We start from the raw sequence: 25,065 nt of genomic DNA, 5'->3' as shown, positions 1-25,065 counted from the left end.
TCATTCAAAAAAGGTGCCCGACGTTAGCATTGAGGCAAGATTTATGAGGACACATCTGTATCCAAGCAGAGGCAGAGATCACAGTGTCAGTAGCAGTGTGAGTGCTGTGTGCATGTGAGCGGGTTGGTTGTGCAGAAGTCTTTAGAATATGTGTAAGGAGCATTATGTGTGTCATGTAAAAATGCATGAATAATGTGCAACATATGAGTAAGGGGCACTATGTGTGTCATTATGTGTATAAGGGCATTAATAATGTGCGGCATATGTGTAACAGGGTACTACTGTATGTGTGTCATTATGTGTAAAGGGACACTAATAATGTGCAGCAAATGTGTAGGTGGCACTATGTGTGTCATTATGTGTACAAGGGCATTAATAATATGCGGCATATGTGTAAAGGACATTATGTGAAAATGGGCATTAATAAAGGTTGTCATAATGTGTAATGCGCATTATGTTTATAAAGACATTAATAAGGTGTCTCATATGTGTAAGGGGCATTACTGTGTGGAATTATGTGTATAAATGTATTACTAATGTGTGGCATTATGTGTATAAGGTGCTCTACTATGTGGCGTTGCATATAGAAAGGGCACTACTGTGTCGTCTGATGTTAAAAAAAGAGCAATAGGGTGTGGTGTAATGTCAATAAGGAGCAATTCAGTGTGATGTAATGTGAATAAGGGGCTCTACTGTGAGGAGTAATGTTTATAAGGTAAAGTGATACTACTGTGGGATGTAATATGAATTATTGACACTATCGCATGATCAAATGTGAATAAAGTTGCAGTACTGTGTGGCGTAATTGGAATTGGGGTTACTATTGTGTGGCCATGCCCCTTGCCAGCAAAAACACATCCCTTTTTGGGCTGTGCGCTAAATGTGCGAGCAGTTCCTATTTAAAGTATAGGGGGTACAAACACCAAAATAAGGACTGCTATGGGTGAGGGGTGGTGGTGCTGGGAAAGAGGTGCAAGGTCAGAGGTGGAACCAGCCAAAATCTTGCCTAGGGCATCATATTGGTTAGGGCCAGCTCTGCCTTTTTGCAAGCCCATGGGTGGCTTATCAATTGGAAGAAGTCCTCTCTGGTCCCAGCTCAGAACATGGTGCACCTGCGGGCACTCTTGGACACACACAGCCAGCGGCTGTCTCTGTCTCCAGAGAAAGTCCCGAAGCTTCAGGACAGGATAAGATGCTTCCTTTGTTGCCCCAGAGTGTCGATACACTCAGCGATGCAAGTACTTGGCCTGATGGTGTCAGCATTCGACATGGTAGAGTACGCTCAATTTCATTCCCGCCCTCTACAGAAGATAATACTTTCCAAGTGAGACGGCCTACCTCAGCGGATCAAATCTAACATGATCACTTAGACTCCGGAGGTTCGTCTGTCACTGACCTGGTGGCTCCAGGACCAGCAATTAAGCAATTGTCCCTTCTGGATCCCCGACTGGGCCCTACTGACAACAGACCCAAGTCTGAAGGGATGGGGTGCGATGTTGGAGCAACACTTTTTTCAGGGTTGCTGGACCAAGGAGGAATCACTCCCCTCAATAATTATTCTGGAGCTGAGAGCAGTGTTCAGTGCTCTATCTCTCGCCCTGCCTTTGGTACAGAACAGGCCTGTTCAAGTACGTCAGACAACGCCACCACAGTGGCATACATAAACCAACAAGGCGGCACTCAAAACCGCATGGCAATGATGGAAGTGTCAAAAAACCTTAGTTGGGCGGAACGCTATCTGCCAGCAATATCGGCAGTGTTCATTCCGGAGCATCCTGAACTGGGAAGCGGACTTCCTCAGTTGCCAGGATGTGCACGCCAGGGAGTGGAGTCTTCATCCATTAGTCTTTCAGCTCCTAGTGGACAGGTGGGGACTACCAGATGTAGACCTGATGGCGTCTCGACGCAATTACAAGGTTCCGGTCTTTGGATCTCGGATCAGGGATCCTCAAACAGCGTTCGTCGATGCACTGGCAATTTCATGGAACTTTCGGCTGCCCTACGTGTTCCCTCCAGTGTCGCTCCTGCCCAGGGTCCTGCGGAAGTTCAAGCAAGAAGGAGGAATGCTTCTTCCAGTCACCCCAGCATGGCCCAGAAGGCACTGGTTCTCAGACCTGCAGGGTCTGTCGACAGGATGTTCCCGTCTACTTCCTCAGAGGCCAGACCTCCTCATACAGGGCCCTTCTGTCTACCCAGACCTGGCCAGACTGGCTTTGACGACGTTGCTCTTGAAGCATAACTTCTGAGGGCCAAAGGTTTTTTTCAGGTGGTTATTCAGTCTATGTTGAAAGCCCGCAAACCGGCCTCTGCCCAGATTTATTACAGGATTTGGAATTCTTACTTCACCTGGTGTGCTGATGAGAATTATGATGTCTCTAGGTTCAGTACTTCCAGAATTCTGGCTTTTCTGCAATGAGGCCTTGACTTAGGTCTTCGTCTGGCCTCCTTCAAGGTTCATACAGTATATCTGCCTTGTCGGTATGGTTTCAGAGAAAAATTACATCTACACCTGACGTTCATACTTATACTCAGGGTATCCTTGAGATTCAGCCTCCCTATGTCCCTCCTGTGGCTCCATGGGATCTGTCTGTTGTACTGAATGCCATGCAAGAGTTTCCATTTGAACCTCTTGAGTCACTGGACCTTAAATGGCTCATGGCCAAGGTCCTGTTTTTGCTGGCTATTGCCTCGGTAAGACGGGCGTCGGGCTTAGGCGATTTGTCCTACCGTCCACCCTTTCTGATATTTCACCATGACCGGGCAGTTCTAAGAACTCGACCGGGTTATTTACCTAAGGTGGTGTCATCTTTTCACCTTAACCAGGGTGGCAACTAGGGGTGGTGGGGGTGGGAGGCTAAAGGAGCATGCACCCGGGGTACAGGAATTGAGGGGATGACGAGGAGTTACAGAGGAACAGGGTTCTATCAGGTTTTAACTCATCGTGTGTCCGCGTTTTGTTCTATGCCCTTGCTCATATACTAATTTAATGCATAACCAGTTCTGATTTATGTGATGAGTTAAAACCTGATAGCACCTATAGTATTGTACAGCAGACAGACGGAACATTTAATGTCAGAGATCTGTATTTCTTCTAATGCGTATGGATAATGCAATCAGTGCCAGATTAATTAGTAGATGTTCTGATATAATTCAATGAAAAGACACCAACTGCCTGAATTCAGTAGATATGTGCTGTATATTTATTATTATATAACAGGCAGACGGAACATTAAATGATAGAGATCTGTATTCCTTCCAATGCTTATGGATAATGCAATCAGTGCCAGATTAATTAGCAGATGTTCTGATATAATTTAATGAAAGGACACCAACTGCCTAAATTCAAGTAGATATATGCTATATACCTATGCTAGTGAGTAAGCAATGACAAACAGTGTTGTGGATTAAACAAACATATGGGAATGTTACAATGTTTCACAGCTAACCCTTGAGGCCACTTGCTAGTCATGAAGAGACACTTATGATACAAATTTAACAAATGTTAACAGACCAAGTGTTTCAGTGTCAATTTGAACCTGTGCTATTTGAGAATAATTAGCCCAGACAATCCAGTACGCTTATATCTTTAGAGGCAATAATAAAGCCAGCAATGTACAAACTATAATTTATAACCGTCTGGTTATCTATAATTAAAAGGGGACATATTTATCTTCTCCTAATTGAGATATATTTAATTTATTGTTATAATAAGGTGCCCTCCCCAGGAGGGACATCAGCATTTTGTACAGCTGAATGAATATAGCAAACAGCCATATATTTATAACATTGACACTGAGGAGTGAGGAAGCTATTTATTCTCATTACCTGAAATAGTATAATCTTTGATACAGTCGCCCCATGTGATTACAGAGAGTCTCACTAAAGCCACAAGTATATTAAATACAATCTTTGAGAAACACTAATAAATTGTATTCTACTAGCACTATCTACAACTATAATCAGCACATAAGCACTAATTGGTGTAGTTAATGTGCCAATTTTCAGGCAGAAGAATTTAATCTGCCCTTTTTATGAACGCCCCTTGGAAGGCTTAAGAAGGATGTACTAAATACTGAACAATTGATATATATATAGTAAATGATATTCTTCCCTAACAAGGCTTTTCTGTGTACAGAGTAATAAATAGACAGCGTGGATATCTACAGAATATATTATACATGCTGTTTGAATTATACTGTCAGCTATTAATACAAAAACACGAGTGAAACAGTTCTGACATTATATATATATATTAATAAATGGTCATGTAAAGACATGGTGACCAACTGCTGACAATGATTATCAGACTGGTGTAAGATTAAGAGCAATATCATATAATAGGACATAAGAATCAATACGCAGACACATTTTTTAATCTTTAATCACATTTATTATTTCAATTGCACTTGTAGTATATGTTGTATGTGTCTTGATTTTAACCTCTATGTTTCGTCTATACTCGCAGTTTGTGTGTTTGTTATTGTCACACTATTTTAATTTGACAACAATAAAAGTTAAATTTTAGGAATTCTTTAGAACGTGGTGATAATTAGGTCACTCTTATTCTTGTGCATCAACAATACAGCCTTTTCTTCCCTTTTTTCCTTATTTAGTAATTAACTGATCCAGAGTGTGTCTATTTTTTTTGCGCTCTCTACATTTTTTTTACTTCACACCAGGACTTTTATCTTTAAATATTTGTATACTATTCAAAGCATGGGGTGAAGGATTTTGGGAAACGACATTTAAGTTCCAAAATCGCCTGATAGGGGAAAATATGGTAACTGTGCATGAAGAGGCTGTCTCTGTTATTACCCAGCCTTGTCTTACCATTTATATATAATATAAATATATTAAATAATAAATAGTGCACACGTTTTTGAATGATGGAATTAAAATTTCATGTCAGTTCAGTTTCTTTTTCAGTTTTTACACAAAAGAAAAATACAAATTTGAAATTTAAATGCAGGTTTCTCTTAGTTATTCATTTGAGCCTTATCAGGTATTGTGGCTTGTACAACACCATGGGGGTAATTCCAAGTTGATCGCAGCAGGAAATTTTTTAGCAGTTGGGCAAAACCATGTGCACTGCAGGTGTGGCAGATATAACATTTGCAGAGAGAATTAGTTTTGGGTGGGTTATTTTATTTCTGTGCAGGGTAAATACTGGCTGCTTTATTTTTACACTGCAAATTAGATTGCAGATTGAACACACCACACCCAAATCTAACTCTCTCTGCACATGTTATATCTGCCTCCCCTGCAGTGCACATGGTTTTGCCCAGTTGCTAACAGAATTCTTGCTGCGATCAACTTGGAATTACCCCCCATATTGTACTGTCCCCTAGTGGCAGATTTTAGAAATTAGAACTATTTTTTTTTTTCATGGAATCCTTGAGCTATATTATTATTTATTTATTACCAGTAATTTATATAGCGCACACATATTCTGCAGCGCTTTACAGAAAATAATTGCCCATTCACATTAGTCCCAGCCCCAGTGGAGCTTACAACCTATATTCCCTAGCACATTTATACGCATACACAGTCATACTAGGGTTAATTTTGTCAGAAGCTAATTAATGTACCAGTATATTTTTGAATTGTGGGAGGAAACCCACACAAGTACGGGGAGAATATACAAACTCCACACAGTTAGGGCCATGGTGGGAATTGAACCCATGACCTCAGTGCTGTGAGGCAGTAATGCTAACCATTACACCATCTGTACTGCCCCAAACTATATGGTACAAAGCTTTATGGTATATTGTACAGGGTACATGGTATATGGTCTATGGTCTATGGTACAAACAAAGCTGTATGATATGATACATAGCTATATGGTACAAAGCATTAAAAAAGAGATCTTTAATAATGGCCACGTGATAGATAGATAGATAGATAGATAGATAGATAGATAGATAGATAGATAGATAGATAGATAGATAGATAGATAGATAGATAGATAGAAAATGATCTAATGTTTGTCCACTTGTACAATTGGAATATAAACACATATATAATATGTAGCTCACACTACTACTGGGTTATTTAGCACCATCTAGTGACATGTTGAAGTAGTGTGATTACTGTTATTTGTCTCTGGCTCTCATATTATAATTTTAATAGTAATAATAATAAGCATAATGATGTTGTATAGTGTTTTTCTCCCACCAGAACTCCAAGGGGCTGATTGAGTCGGACGCAGTGTCAATACCACAAGCAGTTGAGCATTGTTTTAAGTCTGTACAGACGTCTCAGTCGCACAGCGCATGCATGCCAATAGTTAGCGCTCAGAGACGCAGTACAGAATCAGACGCACAGTCTGTGAATTTTAATGGGCATTCCCAGCACACAACAGGGAGGTGGCTCAGCAAACACAGGTGTGTCACGGGCAGGACGTGTCTCCATCCAAAGACGCTGAACCACTCATGCAGGAGGCCATATTAAGCTGGAGAAGCTGCACCGGCCTGAGGCCTAGTGCAAGTTTCCATGATGAGGTCGATGGTGCATTGATGGTGCAGCTAAAGACATACAGAGATGAAAATGCACTTTCTCAAGATACTGCAAGTGGGTGTCTCAGTTTTGCGAAAATTGGCTATGAAATTATCATAAGACGTAGTCACGACTGCGTCCAACTCAGAATCAGCCCCAAAGTGCTTTCCATTTACAGATTACAAAGATAAAGCAAAAAACATATGATGCAAAATAATCATCTTAAATGTTTTTTTATTAGAAACAAAAAGAGCATTAATAAAATGCTTCAGTAAATATCTAAGGGGTCTATGTACTAAACCTTGGAGAGAGATAAAGTACCAGTCAATTAGCTCCTAACTGCCATGTTCCAGGCTGTGTTTAAAAAATAACAATTAGGAGCTGGTTTGCTGGTAATATGTGGTCTGTGTACCAAGCCTTGGAGAGAGACATAGTGAACGGAGATAAAGTACCAACTGACCAGCTCCTACAGCTGGGTACATTGTCTAGTGTGTACCCAGGGGTCGCTAGCAACATCCCTTGTCAGCTCTGCAAGCAGGGCCGGTGGGGGGGGGGGGGGTGTCGCTAGCGATTACAAGCTGCATAATGCAGCATGTCATGCGCCTCCCCTGTTTAGAGGTGGAGGCCTCTCGGACTGTGCGGGTCGGCCTGTTCCAGAGAGTCTGGGTACTGCTAATAGTCTTTCATCTGTCAATCCAAGTAAATGAGTGGGGAATGGGAGGGAGGAATCATAAGCTGGTTAGGGTACCTTGAGTAGGGCCGCCATCAGGGGGGTGCTGGGGACACAACTGTTCCGGGTCAGGCCGCTCCTACAGAGTGGAGGGCCCGGGCCACATGCTGTTCGCCGTTGCCTGCTACAAAGAGGCCTGATCCAGCTTTAAATATATCTGCAGATCAATTGATCTGCAGATATATCTTTAGGTGTGTACCCAGCATTACAAGCAGCCAGTGAAGGACATAGAGGATGGGTTTTATGTGGCTGAAATTGGGTTGGTTGGTTAATAGCCTGGTTGCTGCATTGTGTAACAAGTGCAAGTGGTACAATATTTTTGTTGGCAGATCCAGGTAGAGGGAATTGCAGTAGTCCAAGTGTGATCGTACAGTTGCATTCATGAGTGTAGGCAGATCCTCTGGGGTAAACAAGTGCTTGGTCCTGGCTATGTTCCTCAGCTGAAAAACGGGGGACTTGATCATAGCGGACACCAAGATGTTAAGCCACAATCTGTGACAACGCCAAGATTCTGTGGGCTACAGCTTCACTTTTTTTCGTATCCCGCTCTGGTACTCACTACACGCACATGTGTAACCCAATGACTGTACATGCACAGAAGCTCTGCTGGGTCTAACATTGGATTATTTCTCCCAGTGGTGGCATGTGTGCTGCAAATAGCATGGGAGATAGGACTAAGCCCTGTGGAAAGCTCTCTGACCTGCCGGTGAGACACAATTTGAACCAGCTTAGGTCTGTGCCTCACAGTCCATAGATATTTTTCAGGCATGCTAATGATGAAGAATGATGATGTAGGGACATCCAGAATGATTAAGACTTAACAATTACCTCTGCCTCTTGCCAACAGAAGATCATTAAACTTTTGAAGAAAATTGTTACATGTACATGATTTTCAAATGTTTATATTTTGTATCCATTGTTTAAAATGAACCTATCCCACACACTGGGCAGGCGGATGGATAGGCCTGTCTCGGGTGCAGAATAAGTAGATGATGGGGATGAAAAAAAAAAAGATTTATTTTCATGTAACTATTTTACGGCATGAGCTGCTGAATGTTCGTCTGAGCTGCTTCTGTGCTTGCCTTGGCCAGAAACACAAAACTCTGCCATCGGGGATTGAATGGATTTCATGCCACATATTGGGGGAGATGTACTACTTAGCCTTGGCTAGAGATAAAGTGGAGGGAGATAAAGTACCAGCCATTCAGCTCTCAATTGTCACGTTACAGGCTGTGTTAGAAAAGTAACAGCTATGAGCTGATTAGTTGGTAGTTTATCTCCACTTTCTCTCTCTCCAAGGCTTAGTAAATCTGCCCCATCATTTTCCTGCCTGGCTCTGTATACTATAGAGACAGGGCACTTAAACAAATATCAGCCTCTCCACTGCGAGGCACCAGCACTCGGCAGCATGCACTAAGCAATTTCTGATTCATTTTCATTCTGACATATAAGGAAAAGCAAGGTAATATGGTTCAACATCCCGGTCTATATAAAGATTAGAGAAAAAGACCTTGCCCATCCTGGGACTCTCAATCAAACTGTAATCTGAAAGGAACAGAGCCTTTGAATTCACTTTGAACCTGGTGCTTGTTGTTTTTTTATGAATTCCTCTTGTTTTCAGCCCAGAAAAGCTTGACGTAAGGCTGGGGTTCGATCTGTGTGATAAAGAGAAGCTATTTCTGACCAAAAGGCAACGAGTGGTAGCTGATGCACTAAAGAAAGTCCTGCAGTTAGAGGGGGACCTGGTGGGTGAAGAGGTAAGAATTCTGTAACATTATAATATATACTTTGATAGAATTTAAATGGTATGACGTTTCATGAGCACTTTTATGATACACCAGAGGACTGTATAGTAACTACCATCCTTGCAACCAAAGGGTGTCTCTAGTCCCCATTTCCATTGCTGCTCAGCTATTCCTCCCTTTTGGCCTCCATCTTCACCCTCTTTCACTCCCTTTATTTTTCTTGCTCTTCACCTCACTAAGAAAGTTACTTAAAAGGTCAACAGATTAATCTTCCTTAAAAGTTACACAGGCATCTGAGAAGATTACACAGGCATCTGAGAAGATTTCTCTTCATTACTACCTACAGTGGTCAGTCAGTGAGAAACCCTCATAAAAAATCAGAGAGTCAATCTAAATTTGCTTTGTTCTTCTCTTGCATAGATTCCGGTTGTGGCTGTCATGGCAACAGGCGGAGGAGCGCGTGCTATGTCCTGTTTGTACAGCCATCTGTACGGCCTCCAGAGGATGGGTCTGCTGGACTGTGTCTCATACATCGCAGGCGCCTCTGGTTCTACATGGTAATGTGTTTTGGAAGCAATACAAATATACATTTGCATCATAAGGATAATACTTCCTGGTGTTTTAAAAAATGCCTAATTATTTACACACACACACACACACACACACACACACACACACACACACACACACACACACACACACACACACACACACGAGCTTGTCATTAGGGGGACTTTACACAACAAGTCCTAAATAATTCCTAACATTTGCAAGAATACGTAATAAGAAATGTTGAATATCATTAATATGACTAAAAAAATACACTAAATGTACATCTGGAAATAAAATGTGGTAAAGAAATATAAATTAATGATAAAGGCATAGGAGGCCGAGGCACTGGTCCTGACCACCAGTATGGCTGAACTTATCCCGTAGGCACAGGATGGTCACTAGCTGCAGTCATGGTGATCAAATTTTTTCTTATATGGAACATCCATGGCTAATTTATTATTTCATTTACATACGATAGGGATTACTTTGACATATAGGCCTGTCCAAGAGTAAAATCCGATAGCTCAAAAAATTATAAACATCATCCTCATTTGAATTAGCAAAAAATAACATGTCCAATAACAGTGACAGTAACCAGGACAGCTCAGGGCCATTGAGACATTCTTGGAAACCTGGGTACAGAGGGGGCGTGGACAAATCCAGGAGGCATGGCCATGCTCCCTCCCTAATAAACAAAACAAAAAAGGAGAGTTATGGTAGACTTACCATTGTTAACTCTCTTTCTGCAAGGTACAATGGGTTCCACAGGGAAACATCGGGGTGTAGAGGTGAACTTGATCCAGAGGCACCAACAGCCTAAAGCTTTAGGCTGTCCCAGGATGCATTGAGGCCTCCTCTATAGCCGCGCCTCCAGGCACTGTGAACTCAGTTACGTTAACCAGTCCAATGCAGGAGCAGGTAAGAGAGAAGGTAGATGTTAGTCACATAGAACCACATTCTCACGACAGGAGAAGGGACCAGCGGCTAATGCAATACAAACCCGTAGAAGCTAGGTGTGTCAGGGTAGGCGCAGTGGAACCCAATGTACCTTGCAGAAAGAGAGTTAACAATGGTAAGTCTACCATAACTCTCCTTTTCTGCAGTAGGTTACATTGGTTTCCACAGGGAAACATCAGGGATGTCCTAAAGCAGTTCCTCAAGGGAGGGGACGTGCCTTTGCGGATATGAGAACCCGGCGTCCAAAGGAAGCATTCTGGGAGGCGGAAGTGTCAAAGGCATAGAACCTAATAAACGTGTTCATAGATGACCACCTAGCCGCCTTACACAATTATTGCCGCCCAAGAAGGTCCAACAGGCCGAGTAGAATGGGCTTTAATAGCGGCAGAAGCTGGGAGTCCAGCCTGCGCATAAGCTTGTGCAATCACCATTCTAATCCATCTGGCCAAGGTTTTCTTATTCGCAGGCCAGCCATGTTTGTGAAACCAAACAAGACAAAAATGGAATCTGACCTCCTGATAGATGCAGTCTCCTCCACATATGTACAGAGAGCCCTTACCACATTCAAAGACCGCTCTTTGGAGGACAAATCAGAAGAGATAAAGGCCGGAACCACAATCTCTTGGTTAAGGTGAAAAGATGACACCACCTTAGGTAAATAATCTGGGCGAGTTTTAAAAACTGCACGGTCACGATGAAAAATCAGAAAGGGTGGACGACAGGACAAAGCGCCTAATTCCGACACTTTTCTAGCAGAGGCAATAGCCAATAAAAACATGACCTTGGCTGTGAGCCATTTAAGGTCTCAAGAGGTTCAAATGGAGACTCTTGCAGGGCATTCAGGACAACAGAGAGATCCCATGGAGCCACAGGAGGGACATAGGGAGGCTGAATCCTGAGTGAATGTATGAACGTCAGGTATAGACGCAATTTTTCTCTGAAACCAAACCGACAAGACAGATATATGAACCTTGAGGGAGGCCAGATGGAAGCTTAAATCCAGGCCGCTTTGCAGAAAACCCATGATTCTGGAATTCTGAATCTGTATGCATCATAATTCTTATCAGCACACAAGGGCCCTCATTCTGAGTTGTTCGCTCGTTATTTTTCTTCGCATCGGTGCGATTTTCCGCTATCTGCGCATGCGCAATGTTCGCACTGCGGCTGCATCAAGTAAATTTGCTAAGAAGTTTGGTATTTTACTCACGGCATTACAAGGTTTTTTCTTCGTTCTGGTGATCGGAGTGTGATTGACAGGAAGTGGGTGTTTCTGGGCGGAAACTGACCGTTTTATGGGTGTGTGTGAAAAAACGCTGCCGTTCTGGGAAAAACGCGGGAGTGGCTGGAGAAACGGGGGAGTGTCTGGGCGAACGCTGGGTGTGTTTGTGACGTCAAACCAGGAACGAAACTGACTGAACTGATCGCAGTGGCAGAGTAAGTGTCGAGCTACTCAGAAACTGCTAAGAAATTTCTATTCGCAATTTTGAGAATCTTTCGTTCGCAATTCTGCTAAGCTAAGATTCACTCCCAGTAGGCGGCGGCTTAGCGTGTGCAATGCTGCTAAAAGCAGCTTGCGAGCGAACAACTCGGAATGAGGGCCAATGTGAAGTAAAAATTCCAGACCCTGTACTAAATCCGGGCAGATGCGGGTTTGCGGGCTTTCAACATAGTTTGGATGACCGCCTCAAAGAATCCTTTGGCCCTCAGGAGTGATGCTTCAAGAGCCACACCGTCAAAGCCAGTCCGGCCAGGTCCGGATAAAGACAAGGGCCCTTTACGAGGAGGTCTGGGCACTGAGGAAGTAGAAGGGGACGCTCTGTCGAAAGACCCTGCAGGTCTGAGAACCAATGCTGTCTGGGCCACACTGGAACGATTAGAAATAGCGATCCTCCTTCTTGTTTGAACTTCCGCAGGACCCTGGGCAGGAATGACACTGGAGGAAACACGTAGGGCAGCTGAAAGTTCCATGAAATTGCTAGTGCGTCCATGAACGCTGCTTGAGGATCCCTGGTCCTTGATCCGAAGACCGGAACCTTGTGATTATGTCGAGACGCTATCAGGTCTACATCTGGTAGGCACCACTTGTCCACTAGGAGTTGAAAGACTTCTGGATGAAGACTCCACTCTCCGGCGTGCACATCCTGGCGACTGAGGAACCCCGCTTCCCAATGTAGGACACCCGGAATGAACACTGCCAATATTGCTGGCTGATGACGTTCCGCCCAATAAAGGATCTTTGACACTTCCATCATGGCTATACTGCTTCGAGTGCTGCCTTGATGGTTTATGTAAGCCCCTGTGGTGGCGTTGTCTGACCGTACTTGAACCACCCTGTTCTGTACCAGAGGCAGGACGAGGGTCAATGCATTGAACACCGCCCGCAACTCCAGAATGTTTATTGGGAGGAGTGATTCCTCCTTGGTCCAGCGACCCTGAAAAGAGTGTTGCTCCAGCACCGCACCTCATCCCCTCAGACTGACATCCGTTGTCAGCAGGACCCAGTCAGGGATCCAGAAGGGACGGCCCCTGCTCAACTGCTGGTCCTGTAGCCACCTGGTCAGCGACAGATAAACCTCCGGAGTCAAAGTGATCATGTGAGATCTGATCCGATGAGGTAGGCTGTACCCTTGGAAAGTATTAATCTCTGCAGAAGGCAGGAGTGAAATTGAGCGTACTCTACCATGTCGAATGCCGGCACCATCAGGCCAAGTACTTGCATCGCCGAGTGTATCAACACTCTGTGGCGACAAAGGAAGCATCTTATCCTGTCTTGAAGTCTCAAGACTTTTTCTTTAGACCGAATCAGCCGCTGACTGTGTGTGTCCAGGAGTGCCCCCAGGTGCACCATTCTGTGAGCTGGGACCACCGAGGATTTCTTCCAAGTGATGAGCCACTCGTGGGCTTGTAGGAAGCTTACCGTCAGTTGCAGATGACTGAGGAGGACATCATTGGAGTTTGCCAGAATCAGCAAGTCGTTCAGATACGGCAGGATCCTGACTCCCTGGCGACGGAAATGGGCCGCCATTATGGCCATGAACTTGGTGAAGATCCGAGAAGCTGTAGCCAGTCCAAATGGCAGAGCCTGGAACTGATAGTGAAGGTTGCCAATAGCAAACCGCAGATCTGCTAATGTGACATGGCAATAGGTATATGAAGGTACGCATCCTGTATATCCAGGGATACCATATAATCTCCGGGTTCCATAGCATTACAATTGAGCGCAGTGTTTCCATACGGAACTTGGACACTCTCACAAACTTGTTAAGTGATTTGAGGTTGAGGATAGGTTGGAAAGACCCATTGGGTTTCGGAACTAGAAACAGGGTCGAGTAGTAACCTCTACCTCTCTGGGACTGAGGTACCGGCACTACCACGCCTGTATTCAGGAGAGAACTCACAACCTTTTGCAGAGCATGTGCCTTTAACGGATCCGAAGGGATAACCGTGGTGCAAAACTGGCGAGGGGGACATCTCTTGAAGGAGACTGCGTACGCTTGAGAGACAACTTCCCGCACCCATGCGTCTGAAGTGGTCTTTAACCAGACTTGGGTGAACTGCAGAAGTCGGACTCCCACTCTGGGGTCCCCCACGTGGGAGGCCCGCCCCATCATGCGGCAGGCTTGTCTTGTTTAGAAGCAGGCTGACTTTGCCTTGGGTTTAGTGGTTTTTGGAGCATGAGACTGTCTCGGGTATGCCTGACCTTTTGATTTCCCTTGAGGCTGAAAGGAATGAAAAGTGGTACCTTTAGCCTTCTGTGCAGAAGGATTAGCATTTGGGAGAAAGGCAGTCTTAGCAGCCACCAATTCAGACACAATTTTATTTAGGTCTTCCCCAAACAAAATGTCCCCCTTAAAGGGTAGCACCTCCAAGGTCTTTTTGGAGTCTAGGTCCACCTTCCAAGACCTCAACCACAGAATACGGTGAGCCAGGACAGACATAGTCGACACCTTGGCTGCCAACACACCCGCCTCGGGGGATGCCTCCTGAATGTAATAGGCAGCGGTGGTAATGTGAGACAGGTATTGTCTGGCATTGTCAGATATATCCTCGGGCAGCTCCTCCTCTAATGCCTGAACCCATGCTTCAATACCTTTTGCAGCCCAAGAGTTTACAATAGTGGGTCTATGTACAGCACCTGTAAGGCAGTAAATGGATTTCAGGCATCCCTTCACACGCTTATCTGTCGCTTCCTTCAGTGAAGTGACAGTGATGACAGGCAGAGTAGACGACACCACTAGGCGGTTAACATGAGAATCCACCGACAGTGAATTTTCCCACTCGTTACATAACTCTTCAGGGAGAGGATAGCGAGCCAAGGCCCGTTTAGACAGAGGGAATTTCTTCCCTGGATTAGACCCGGCTTCCCGTCTGATGTCCACAAAATGATCAGAATAGGTTAATATAGTTTTAACCACCTTTTGCTGTTTACACTTACCAGTTTTCTTTGCCACAGTAGTGGAATCCTCCTCTTTGAAGGAAATGCTTATTAGCATCCACTAAGGCAGGGACATCAATCTGCAAGGGAGAATCCTCATCAGTAACACAGGATTCAGTGTCTGACAGGACCGTATGCTCCCCCTCCTCTTCAGGTGAAACATCTGAGAGATATGTGGATTGTGAGGAGAAAGCAGTCCGCTTAGATGACCCAGAGACACGGGAGTGACCTGGAGTAGATTTTTATCTGACCAAGGATTGATTTAATTGCTGCAACTGGTTAGACAAACTTTCCGCCCAAGGCAGATTAACCATAGGGACAATTTGTTGCTGTAATGGCACAGGTGGTCCCATGGGGGGGCCGTAAGGTGTTCCACCAGAGTACCCAGTAGGTTTGTGAACGCAGCCCAGGGTGACTTCTGAGCTGCGGAGTGACTGGGAGATGTATGACACATAGGGGGTGATTTAGACCTGTTTGTAGATGTGCACATCTACGATCAGCTTCCCTGACATGCGGGGGGACGCCCAGCACAGGACTAGTCTGCCCCGCATGTCAGGTACCTACCCCGCCGCACAAGTACAAAAGCATTGCACAGCAGCAATGCTTTTGTACTTGACGAGAAGCTCCCTACCTGCGCAGCTCCTGCACGCTGGCAGGGAGCTACTTGTTGCTGCCCGGGTCGCAGCAGCTGCGTGTGAAGTCACGCAGCCACCACGGTCTGTCCCCCCGACGGTCATCCGGACCGCAACCCCTTAACGGAGGCTAAACACTGCCGGCCCGCCCCCTCCCGCCCAGTGACCGCCTCTGCCTGTCAAACAGGCAGAGGCGATCGCAGGGCTAAGACAGCTGTCTGCTGTCTGTCATGCGCCGGTGCACTTCGGTGCCGACCGCAGTTCAGACCTGATCGCAGCAGCGATCAAGTCTGAATTAGCCCCTAAGTACACAGACCATCATACAAAACTTCCCCCTCAGGTAAATCTTTTGCCCATGCTCTGCATGATGCAGGAGCATCCACAGACTTACTGCCTTTCTTGTTAGACATTGGGGGTAATTCCAAGTTGATCGCAGCAGGAATTTGTTTAGCAGTTGGGCAAAACCATGTGCACTGCAGGGGAGGCAGATATAACATGTGCAGAGAGAGTTAGATTTGGGTGTGGTGTGTTCAATCTGCAATCTAATTTGCAGTGTAAAAATAAAGCAGCCAGTATTACCCTGCACAGAAATAAAATAACCCACCCAAATCTAACTCTCTCTGCACATGTTATATCTGCCCCCCCCCTGCAGTGCACATGGTTTTGCCCAACTGCTAAAAAATTTCCTGCTGCGATCAACTTGGAATTACCCCCATTGTACACAAATGCAACAACAGAGCGGCTTAGTACGATAAAGCCAGACAGAGTACAATACCTGCAAATAAATCCGTTGGTATGTGACTGAATACACAGTATACAACACGTAAATCTGTGACGCACTAAATATATGACCCAGATGCACCTAGTCCCTTAGGGTACAGAATATAGTGATAGATATATTTGGGAATCACTGAAAGTGAAACCACGCAGCAAATACAGGCACACACAATCACAGATAATTATTGTGACAATAAAACTGCACTCGACTAGTATATGAACAGATATCTATATAACACAGCACGGTCCTTGACCGGAGGTATATATCAGAATACTCGTACAATATATCCTATATATATTCTTAACAAACGCTGTCTGTATAAAGACATGTAGAATTCTCAAGAGTTTGTAAAGTCACAGCGCCGTATACAGGTGGCTTTACAAGGGAGACCTTGCCCAGCAGTCCCGGTGACCAGCCGCAGCTATGCTTATAAGATGGTGCCCAGCGTCTTACTCAGGTGAGGGAGAGTAAGGCAGCTCCAGAGCGGGAAACTCTGCAGTAGATGGGGCCCTGGGCTGGGGGAGGGGCTACAGGTCAAGCGCCGACTCCCCTATGCTGGACTTACTGTGAGCCTTATTAAATGGGGTGTTAGTACCAGGGCCGGCAACAGAAATCTTGGGGCCCGGTACACTGACATCTCTGTGGGCCCCCCCCCCCCCCCGGCCCAACCCCCCTTGCCCCCAGCATGCCGACACCGATATGCCTGGGCCGCCTGCCGGCATTCTGGCAGCCGGGATCCCGGCGTCGGTATGATGACAGCCAGGATTCCGGCCGCCGGGATCCTATCTACGTCCACTACCACAGCACAGACATTCTGCTCTCATCTGACATGCACATGCATGCATGCAGATGCATCCATATGTGCAGAATGCAGATGCATGCATAATGTGCAGAATGTGCAGAATGTGCCCGCCTGCATTCCGCCCCAAACCAATCCTAAAGCCCTATACATGATGCATGAAGTGATAAAAGCCTTACCAGCAGGCTGCAGCAGCAACACACTGACACTGACAGTGACACAGCCACCGGCTCCGCGGCGCTCATTGACCAGGCTCGCCTCCCCAAGTCCCGCTGCAGTACTGTGTCCTGGGCCGCTCCTGCTTGGCGCTCCGTCCGGCTCCTCACTCACACAGCAGAGACAGGGAGGCCGCGTGCGGTGAGACACTGGAGGGGCGGTCCGGACGAGCTTCCTGCTGTGTGACTGGTGCGCGGTGCAACGTCAGTACACTGCACAGCACACGGCACGGCCGGGGACTGGCTGAACGGATGATAGGTGACCTGGGGGGGGGGGCTGGGGGCACTGAAGAGTGAACACAGGACTCCGGAGGGCTGGGGGGGCGCGTGTGCTGAATTAAAAAAAAAACGCAACCACACAGCAGGCGGCCAGTGGCTGCCGCGATGCCGGGAGCAATATATAATTATTTACACTGCCTGGACCTTGGGGCCCCTCACAACGACGGGGCCCGGGACGGGTGTCCCCTTTGACCCCCCCTGTCGCCGGGCCTGGTTAGTACACCCGAACTGTACTCAGTACACCCCGGTGGTATAGTGGGGTTCCTGCTCGGTGACAGTGTCCACGCCAGTGTGAGCGGCCTAACAAGGATGTACTGCCTGCCGCTGTGCAGGTGTCGTCACTTCACCCACCTGTGCAACGCCGTCACAGACGATATCCAGATGCGTAGGGACTCCGCTCTCCGGACCAGGCACCAGCGCGAACACCACCTCACCGCGGACGACGGTGGTCTGGAAAGAGAGGGATATGCCGGTTGAGACGTACGCCCGACCTCCGCCTCGAGTACGGGACACGTCAGGGGTAGCCGCGACCTTCACCGGCTGGGCGGAAGGTCATCACTGGCCAATAGGCCTCAGCTACCCAATTCTCACACACTCGCACTCTCGCACGTTGTGTGGTGAGAGGGTGGTCCTCGCGTCCGCGAGCAAACCCTCCCGACCGGTATACAGGGGGGGGGATGACAGACAGACAGGCACAGGGTGATACTCACTTCCAACTTGCGGGTCACCTTGATTGTCGCACCTCTCCGCTCCTGTTGGGGCAAGAAGAACAGCCTCCCAACCTGCAGGCTACTCTACGGCTAACAACGATACAGCCAACTACGCCTGCCTAAACAAACTAACTTAAACAACTGGAGGCTACTGGTTCTACCCCAATCAAACAGAGACCGGACTAATTAATCACGTTCACTACCCGGCAAGTCAGTGGAACAATTCCCCGGCCCAACAGTATACCCCGATTTACCAGTCCTACCTTCCAGATGTTGGACACCGGCCGGTGCCTTTGGCTCGCAATGAAGGACGGGGGTCTGGAGCAGACGGTGGCCCACTCCCGACGGCCGGGGGATGGCGACGTGTGGGACGGGAACGTTACTCCACACTTCCAATCCCCTGGGCCATACACCGCGTGGGGCCGGTCGGCTTCAAACAACAGCCACTGATCCCTTAAGAGCTGCTGCACAGCCCACTTCCAGCCGGAGGGGGCGCAGGCAGGAGCCTGAATGAGGGGCGCAGGCCGGAGGCCTGGGTGAGGGGCGCAGGCCGGAGGCCTGGGTGAGGGGCGCAGGCCGGAGGCCTGGGTGAGGGGCGCAGGCCGGAGGCCTGGGTGAGGGGCGCAGGCCGGAGGCCTGGTATGGGCACAGGCCGGAGGCCTGGGTGAAGGGCGCAGGCCGGAGGCCTGGTATGGGCACAGGCCGGAGGCCTGCTGTGGGCACAGGCCGGAGGCATGGTGTGGGCACAGGCCGGAGGCCTGGTGTGGGCACAGGCCGGAGGCCTGGTGAGGGCACAGGCCGGAGGCCTGGTGTGGGCACAGGCCGGAGCCTGCCTACTGGGCGCACAGGCCGGAGGCCTGGTGTGGGCACAGGCCGGAGGCCTGGTGTGGGCACAGGCCGGAGGCCTGGTGTGGGCACAGGCCGGAGGCCTGGTGTGGGCACAGGCCGAAGCCTGCCTACTGGGCGCACAGGCCGACAGGGCCTGACTCTCCCCGCAGGCCTAGTGCCTGTCCCTGGTGCTCTAGGGAGGGTTTATAAATAAGTGGAGGTGGCCCAAGGCCGCCTACCTGTCGCAGAGGGAGAGGCTGCAGCGGGGAGCTTCGTTAGCTCTTTTGCTCTCCACACGCTGCAGCACTCTCTGCCGGACTTCCGTCGCTGGTCGCCGTCTTCTGCCTTCCTGCTTGGCTCCGCCGACGTCTTCTCCCGCACCGCCGATGTCTTCTTCTGCTCCGCCGACGTCTTCTTCCGCTGCTCTGCCGCCGCCGCCGGACCCGCTGTCTTCCGCTGGAGCTCTTCTCCCGTCGCCGTCCGCCGCTCGACTGACCGCTCCCGCTCCGTAGCGCCTCTTATATGGCGCTGGGAGCGGGCGGAGCTATGACGCGGCGAGCTCCGATTGGCTCGCCGCGGCGAGCTCCGATTGGTGGCCAAGGCGCGAGCCCTGATTGGCTCGCGCTTGGCGCGCCGTTTGAAATGCGCAGCTGTGATTGGAGGGGCTTGAATCCTTTCGGATGCAAGCCCCTCCAGACTGGGACCTGCCCGCCGCGCCGCCGGGGAGAAGGGGGCAATCCCCTTCACATTTCCCCCCCCTTTGTCCTTTGTGGTCCCCACAAAGCAAGAATCCGACCACACAAAGTTCGGGTCCGCGTAGCGAGGGCCCGGGACGCCCCTATTTTAACGCAGAGAGCGTCTTGGTAGGGGGGAGGCAACCACATCGGCTGGGGGTTGAGGCTCCGATGCCTCCTCCGGCCGATTCTCCTCGACCGGCGACCACCATTCCTCGTCTGACAGAGGGGCCGGAGCTTCCCAGGCAGGGGCCCCCACTCCGTCCTCCGCTACAGGGGACTCAGCCCCGCTCACCGGATCCAGGAACGGACAAGGTCGCAGCTTACTCCGATGTAACGTGCGCAGGCGTCCCGTCCCATCAGTAGACTCCACTTGATACACAGGCCCACCTGGGGCCAAGCGACGGCGCACAAGGTACGGGGTAACTTCCCACCGTTCTGACAGTTTCCCCCCCGGGCGAACCTCTCGCACCAACACTCGCTGGCCCACGGCCAGCGACCCAGGCTCGTGGGACCTCACAGGTGGATGCTGGTGGTCTGCGATCAGCCTCCCAGCCAACTCGTGTGCCGCCTTCAGCCGCAGGCGGTGGTCCTCGACCCATTCGGCAGGGGCGAAGGGCGTTCCCTCCTCAGTCCCGGACAGTTGTAAGTCGTGTGCCTCCCGTCCTGGTCGACCGAACAGCAAAAAAAAAGGGGAAAATCCCGTGGTGTGATGGACTCTGTTGTTATAAGTCCAGACCAGTTCCTGAACATGTTCGGGCCATCGCTGCTTCTCAGCTCGTTCCAACACGCGGAGCATCTGCAGCAGAGTCCGGTTAAATCTCTCGCAGGCGCCATTCCCCTGCGGTTGGTAAGGTGTTGTGCGGGACTTTTGAACGCCATAAAGCTGGCAGAGGCGTTCCATCAGCTGCCCCTGGAAACAGGCCCCTTGATCCGAATGGATCCGCTCGGGGCAACCGTACTGCCGAATGAAATGTTCGACGATCGCTCGTGTTGCTGACTCCGCAGTCTGGTTCCGGGTGGGGACCACTACCGTGAATTTAGTGAAGTGGTCAGTCATTACCAGGGCATACTGGTGTCCACTTACTGACTCCCCGATCAACACGTAGTCGATCATCAGCATTTCCAGCGGCCGACTGGTCTGGATCGTCTGGATGGGCACATGCTGTTCCTGCGGCTTAACTACCGCACACCTCCTGCACTCACAACATACCTGGTCCACGACCGCTTGCAGCCGGGGGGCGAAATATTGGCGTCTCAACCAATGGTATGTTTTATAGGGTCCCAAATGGGCCCCCTGCTCGTGCGCCTCTTCCACCACTGACCGCACCCGGCCTTCTGGCACGACCACCTGCTCAACAGTACGCATTTCCTGTTCCAAGTAGCATTGTCTCCGTAGGGTACCAGCGCAGACCCGCAATTGGTCCCAACGACGCACCACCTTCCTACAGAACCCGGTCAGCCCATCCTGCTCCCGGCGAGATGGCATATGACCCCTCTGTACCCACTGTCGAATGAGGTCCAAACCTTCGTCGGCCTGCTGTTCCTGTGCCCAGTCCGTCTCCGTGTACCTAAGTAAGGCAGTCTGGGCGTCCTGTCGACACAACTCTCCGCCCACGGGCTGCCGCACACGAGTGAGATCCGGCATTTCTTCTCCGCAGTCATCTTCTTCTCCACCAGGTTCGGGGGTTTCCACTGGAAAGCGAGACAGGGCATCCGCGTTGGTATTGCTCTTCCCCGATCGATAGCGAATCTTGTAGGAGAACTTGGCCAACCTGGCCACCCACCGTTGCTCCAAGGTGCCTAACTTGGCGGTCTCCAGGTACGCCAGGGGGTTGTTGTCTGTAAAAATATCCACGTGAGCGGCGGTCAAGTACTCTGCAAATTTCTCGGTCACGGCCCACACCACCGCCAGCAATTCCAACTTGAAGGAACTGTAGTTGTCGGGGTTCCTTTCGGTCTCTCGCAGGCTACGACTGCCGTAAGCAATCACCCGCTCCTGCCCATCCTGAACCTGAGCCAAGACCGCGCCCAACCCCTGCAGACTTCCATCCGTGTATAGAACGAAGGGCTTCTCAAAATCTGCGTACCCCAACACCGGAGCCTCAGTGAGACTTGCCTTCAGTCGGTCAAAGGCCAGGTTCTGCGCTTCTCCCCAAGTCTCCAGGGCAGCTCTCTTCGTGGTCGCAATCCCTCGAAGCAAGGCATGTAGGGGTTCCGCAATCCGGGCGAAATCCTTGATGAAGCGTCGGTAGTACCCCACCAAACCCAGGAATGCCCGCAATTCCGTGACAGTGGTGGGCACCTTCCATTCCTGGACGGCCGCCACCTTGCTGGGGGTTGGGTACACCCCATCGCGTGACACCACGTGCCCGAGGTACTCCAAACTGGATTTCAACAGGTGGCACTTCCGGGGCTTGAGCTTCAGGCCGTACTCCTCCAACCGTTGAAGAACCATGTCGAGTCGAGCAAAGTGTTCCTCCAAGGTCGCGGCGAACACGATGATGTCGTCCAGGTAAATCAGCAAGGCCTCAAAATTCAAGTCTCCCAAGCACCTCTCCATCATCCGCTGGAATGTGGCGGGCGCATTGTTCAACCCGAACGGCATGCGGCAAAATTCGAACAACCCCATGGGAGTAACGAATGCGGTCTTCTCCCTATCCTGGGGAGCTACCGGCACTTGCCAGTACCCACTGGCCAGGTCCAGGGTCGAAAAGAATTTTGCATTGCCCAGTGCAGCTAGGGACTCCTCAATCCTAGGGAGAGGGTAAGAGTCCCGGACGGTGCAACTATTCAACTTCCGGTAATCCACACAGAACCGGATAGTCCCGTCCTTCTTCCGGACTAGGACAATGGGTGCAGCCCATGGACTCTTGCTCTCCTGGATCACGTGGTTGTCCAGCATCTGACGCAACATGCTCTTTACTTCTTGGTACAACCGGGGCGGTATCGGCCGATACCGCTCCCGAACCGGGGGGGCGTCTCCGGTGCGGATCTCATGCTGTAGGTCCTCCGTATACCCGAAATCCTCTTCATGCCGGGAGAACACCTTCTGACGATTCCAGAGCATCTGGTCCAGCTTGGCTACGTCCCCGGCCGCGCACTCATCTAGCGACACGTCCATCTGCGTACGGATAATTGTACCGTTCCACTCTGGGCAGGCCCCCTCCTGCTCCTCCACTTGAACAGACAATGCCCATGCCTCGGAAGCCTCCGGCTGTAGGGAGAGTTTTCGCATACCCTGAATGCTATCCTCGTGAATCGCCACCACCTGAGCAATGACTGTCCCAGCCGGGACTCGGCAAAGCTGATCGGTGAGATTACAAAGGCGGACGGAGACCTTCCCCCCGGTCACCACCGACACGGTACGTGCCACCATCACTCCAGACCCTACCCTCAGCACATCAGTGGGCTCTACCATCACCTCCATGCCATTTAGGCTCTGATGAGTCCGTACTTCCAGAGGGATCAGGACCTCTTGGCGAGGTGGCAACTCCAGGCGCTGGTGGTGACCGACCTTCAAAAGACCCAGGTGCTCATCGATTGCCCCTAGGGCCCTGGTCTCCCGTCGCCCCACTTGTTGGAGAGCCTGCTGGACAGGGCGCCGGACTCCCAAATTCTTCCAATAGTGTGGCCCATTTTCCTGGAACAAGAGCTGGTCGAGATGTCGGAGTACATTCATCCCGAGGATCACTGGGCCATGGCTCAGCCCCGGGCTGCTGACTACCAGCAGCCCCTTCCTACCCAGCTTTCGGCCACAAACCACCATTTCCATCCACACCACCCCCACCACGGGGATGGGTAGGTTATTAGCTGCCGTGAGGGTAATGGAGCTCTCGGACACCTCACTTTTGAGATGGGCGTAGTGTTCAAGGAAACAGGCCTCGGAAATGGTGGATACTTGAGAGCCGGTATCCAACAGGCAGGACTGGTCTTTCCCACCGAGGCGGCTGACTACCACGGGACACTCTCCTACCAATTCAGCCTGTTCGTTAATGGCTGATCTCCCCTCATCGCTCTCCCCCACGGGTGGTCCCGTTACCGCGAGGGAGGTCAGTTTAACTGCGCCTCCGGGATTGCTTCGGTACAGGTCCGTGCAATATGCCCGTACCGATGGCAGCGGTAGCAACGAGGGCCTCGGCCCTCTCCCGGACGGCCGTCGGGTCCCGTGCTTCGTCCACGGGGCCGCCTGGTGTCCCGCTCACGGGACTCCGTGCCCCGCTGGTCACGCCGGTACACTTCCTCCCTCAGCTGGGAGACCTCTTCCCTCATCTCTTTGGTCACCCGGAGAAAGGCCTCTTTCAGGTCTTGCACACAGGTCTCTAATGGGTTGGTCTCCCTGCTAGCCACGGGCGCGGAGATCGGCTGCACCCACTGGGAAAAGACAGCGTGTGGCCCGTAATTGGCATTGCGGTCCCTGGCTACGGCGTCGATTTCCACCTGATGGAAGGTCAGGGTGTCATCCTGGGATATCTTATCCAGCATCACCTGCCTCAGGGGCACGTTCCTGAGTCCCATGGCGAACTGATCTCGCAATATCTGACTGGTGTTGGTGAGTGCCCCAAACCCATCGGGGTCTTTCCGACGTACTTCTCCCATCATCTCCTGGAGGGCGTTGGCATACTGGGGAATGGACTCGTCCTCCCTCTGGAACCGGCCAAACAGACGCTGCCGGAGGGTCCCCGCCGAGGAGGTGTCCCCATAGATATCCCCCAGGATACTATAGATCTCCTCCAGTTCCTCACGTTCATCGTCGGGTCGTAAAAGAATCGTCCGACGAGCCTCGCCTTCCAGAGAATTTAGGGCGAGGGGCACCTGCAGGTCGTCGGGCACCCGATAGATGAGAAACGTCGCCTCTAGTCGGGCCTTCCAGTCCTCTAAGGTCATATTGCGACCGTCGTAACGGGGTAGGTGGGCGAGGGCTGGTCCGACGTTGAGTCGACGCGATGACCTTCGTCGCTCGTCGTCCGTTCCCCTCGGTACCACATCAGTGGAGCTGGCAGTCGAGCCTCTCCGAGTGGGTAGTTTCGGCACATCTGTCCATGGCTTCTCGGCTGTGGGTAGTGACTGATCTCCGTCCATCCTGCCGACTACGCCAAATGTGAGCGGCCTAACAAGGATGTACTGCCTGCCGCTGTGCAGGTGTCGTCACTTCACCCACCTGTGCAACGCCGTC

The 25,065-nt window shown here is 50.0% G+C and overlaps 1 protein-coding gene across 1 annotated transcript in view; it reads left to right on the top strand.

Annotated features, from left to right (window-relative positions):
- The window catches only part of LOC134979927 (cytosolic phospholipase A2 delta-like), a 180,918-nt gene that overhangs the window by 67,554 nt on the left and 88,299 nt on the right, over positions 1 to 25,065 (top strand). Inside the window, exons 11-12 of the mRNA XM_063946540.1 lie at positions 8,847 to 8,982; positions 9,391 to 9,527. Coding sequence (XP_063802610.1) covers positions 8,847 to 8,982; positions 9,391 to 9,527 — 273 coding nt within the window. The remainder of the gene's footprint in view (positions 1 to 8,846; positions 8,983 to 9,390; positions 9,528 to 25,065) is intronic.

The sequence above is a fragment of the Pseudophryne corroboree genome, chromosome 12 (genome assembly GCF_028390025.1).
Source record: "Pseudophryne corroboree isolate aPseCor3 chromosome 12, aPseCor3.hap2, whole genome shotgun sequence".
Taxonomy (NCBI): Eukaryota; Metazoa; Chordata; class Amphibia; order Anura; family Myobatrachidae; genus Pseudophryne; species Pseudophryne corroboree.
The sequence above is the reverse complement of the archived record's forward strand: the minus strand, read 5'-3'. Positions and strand labels throughout refer to the sequence as shown.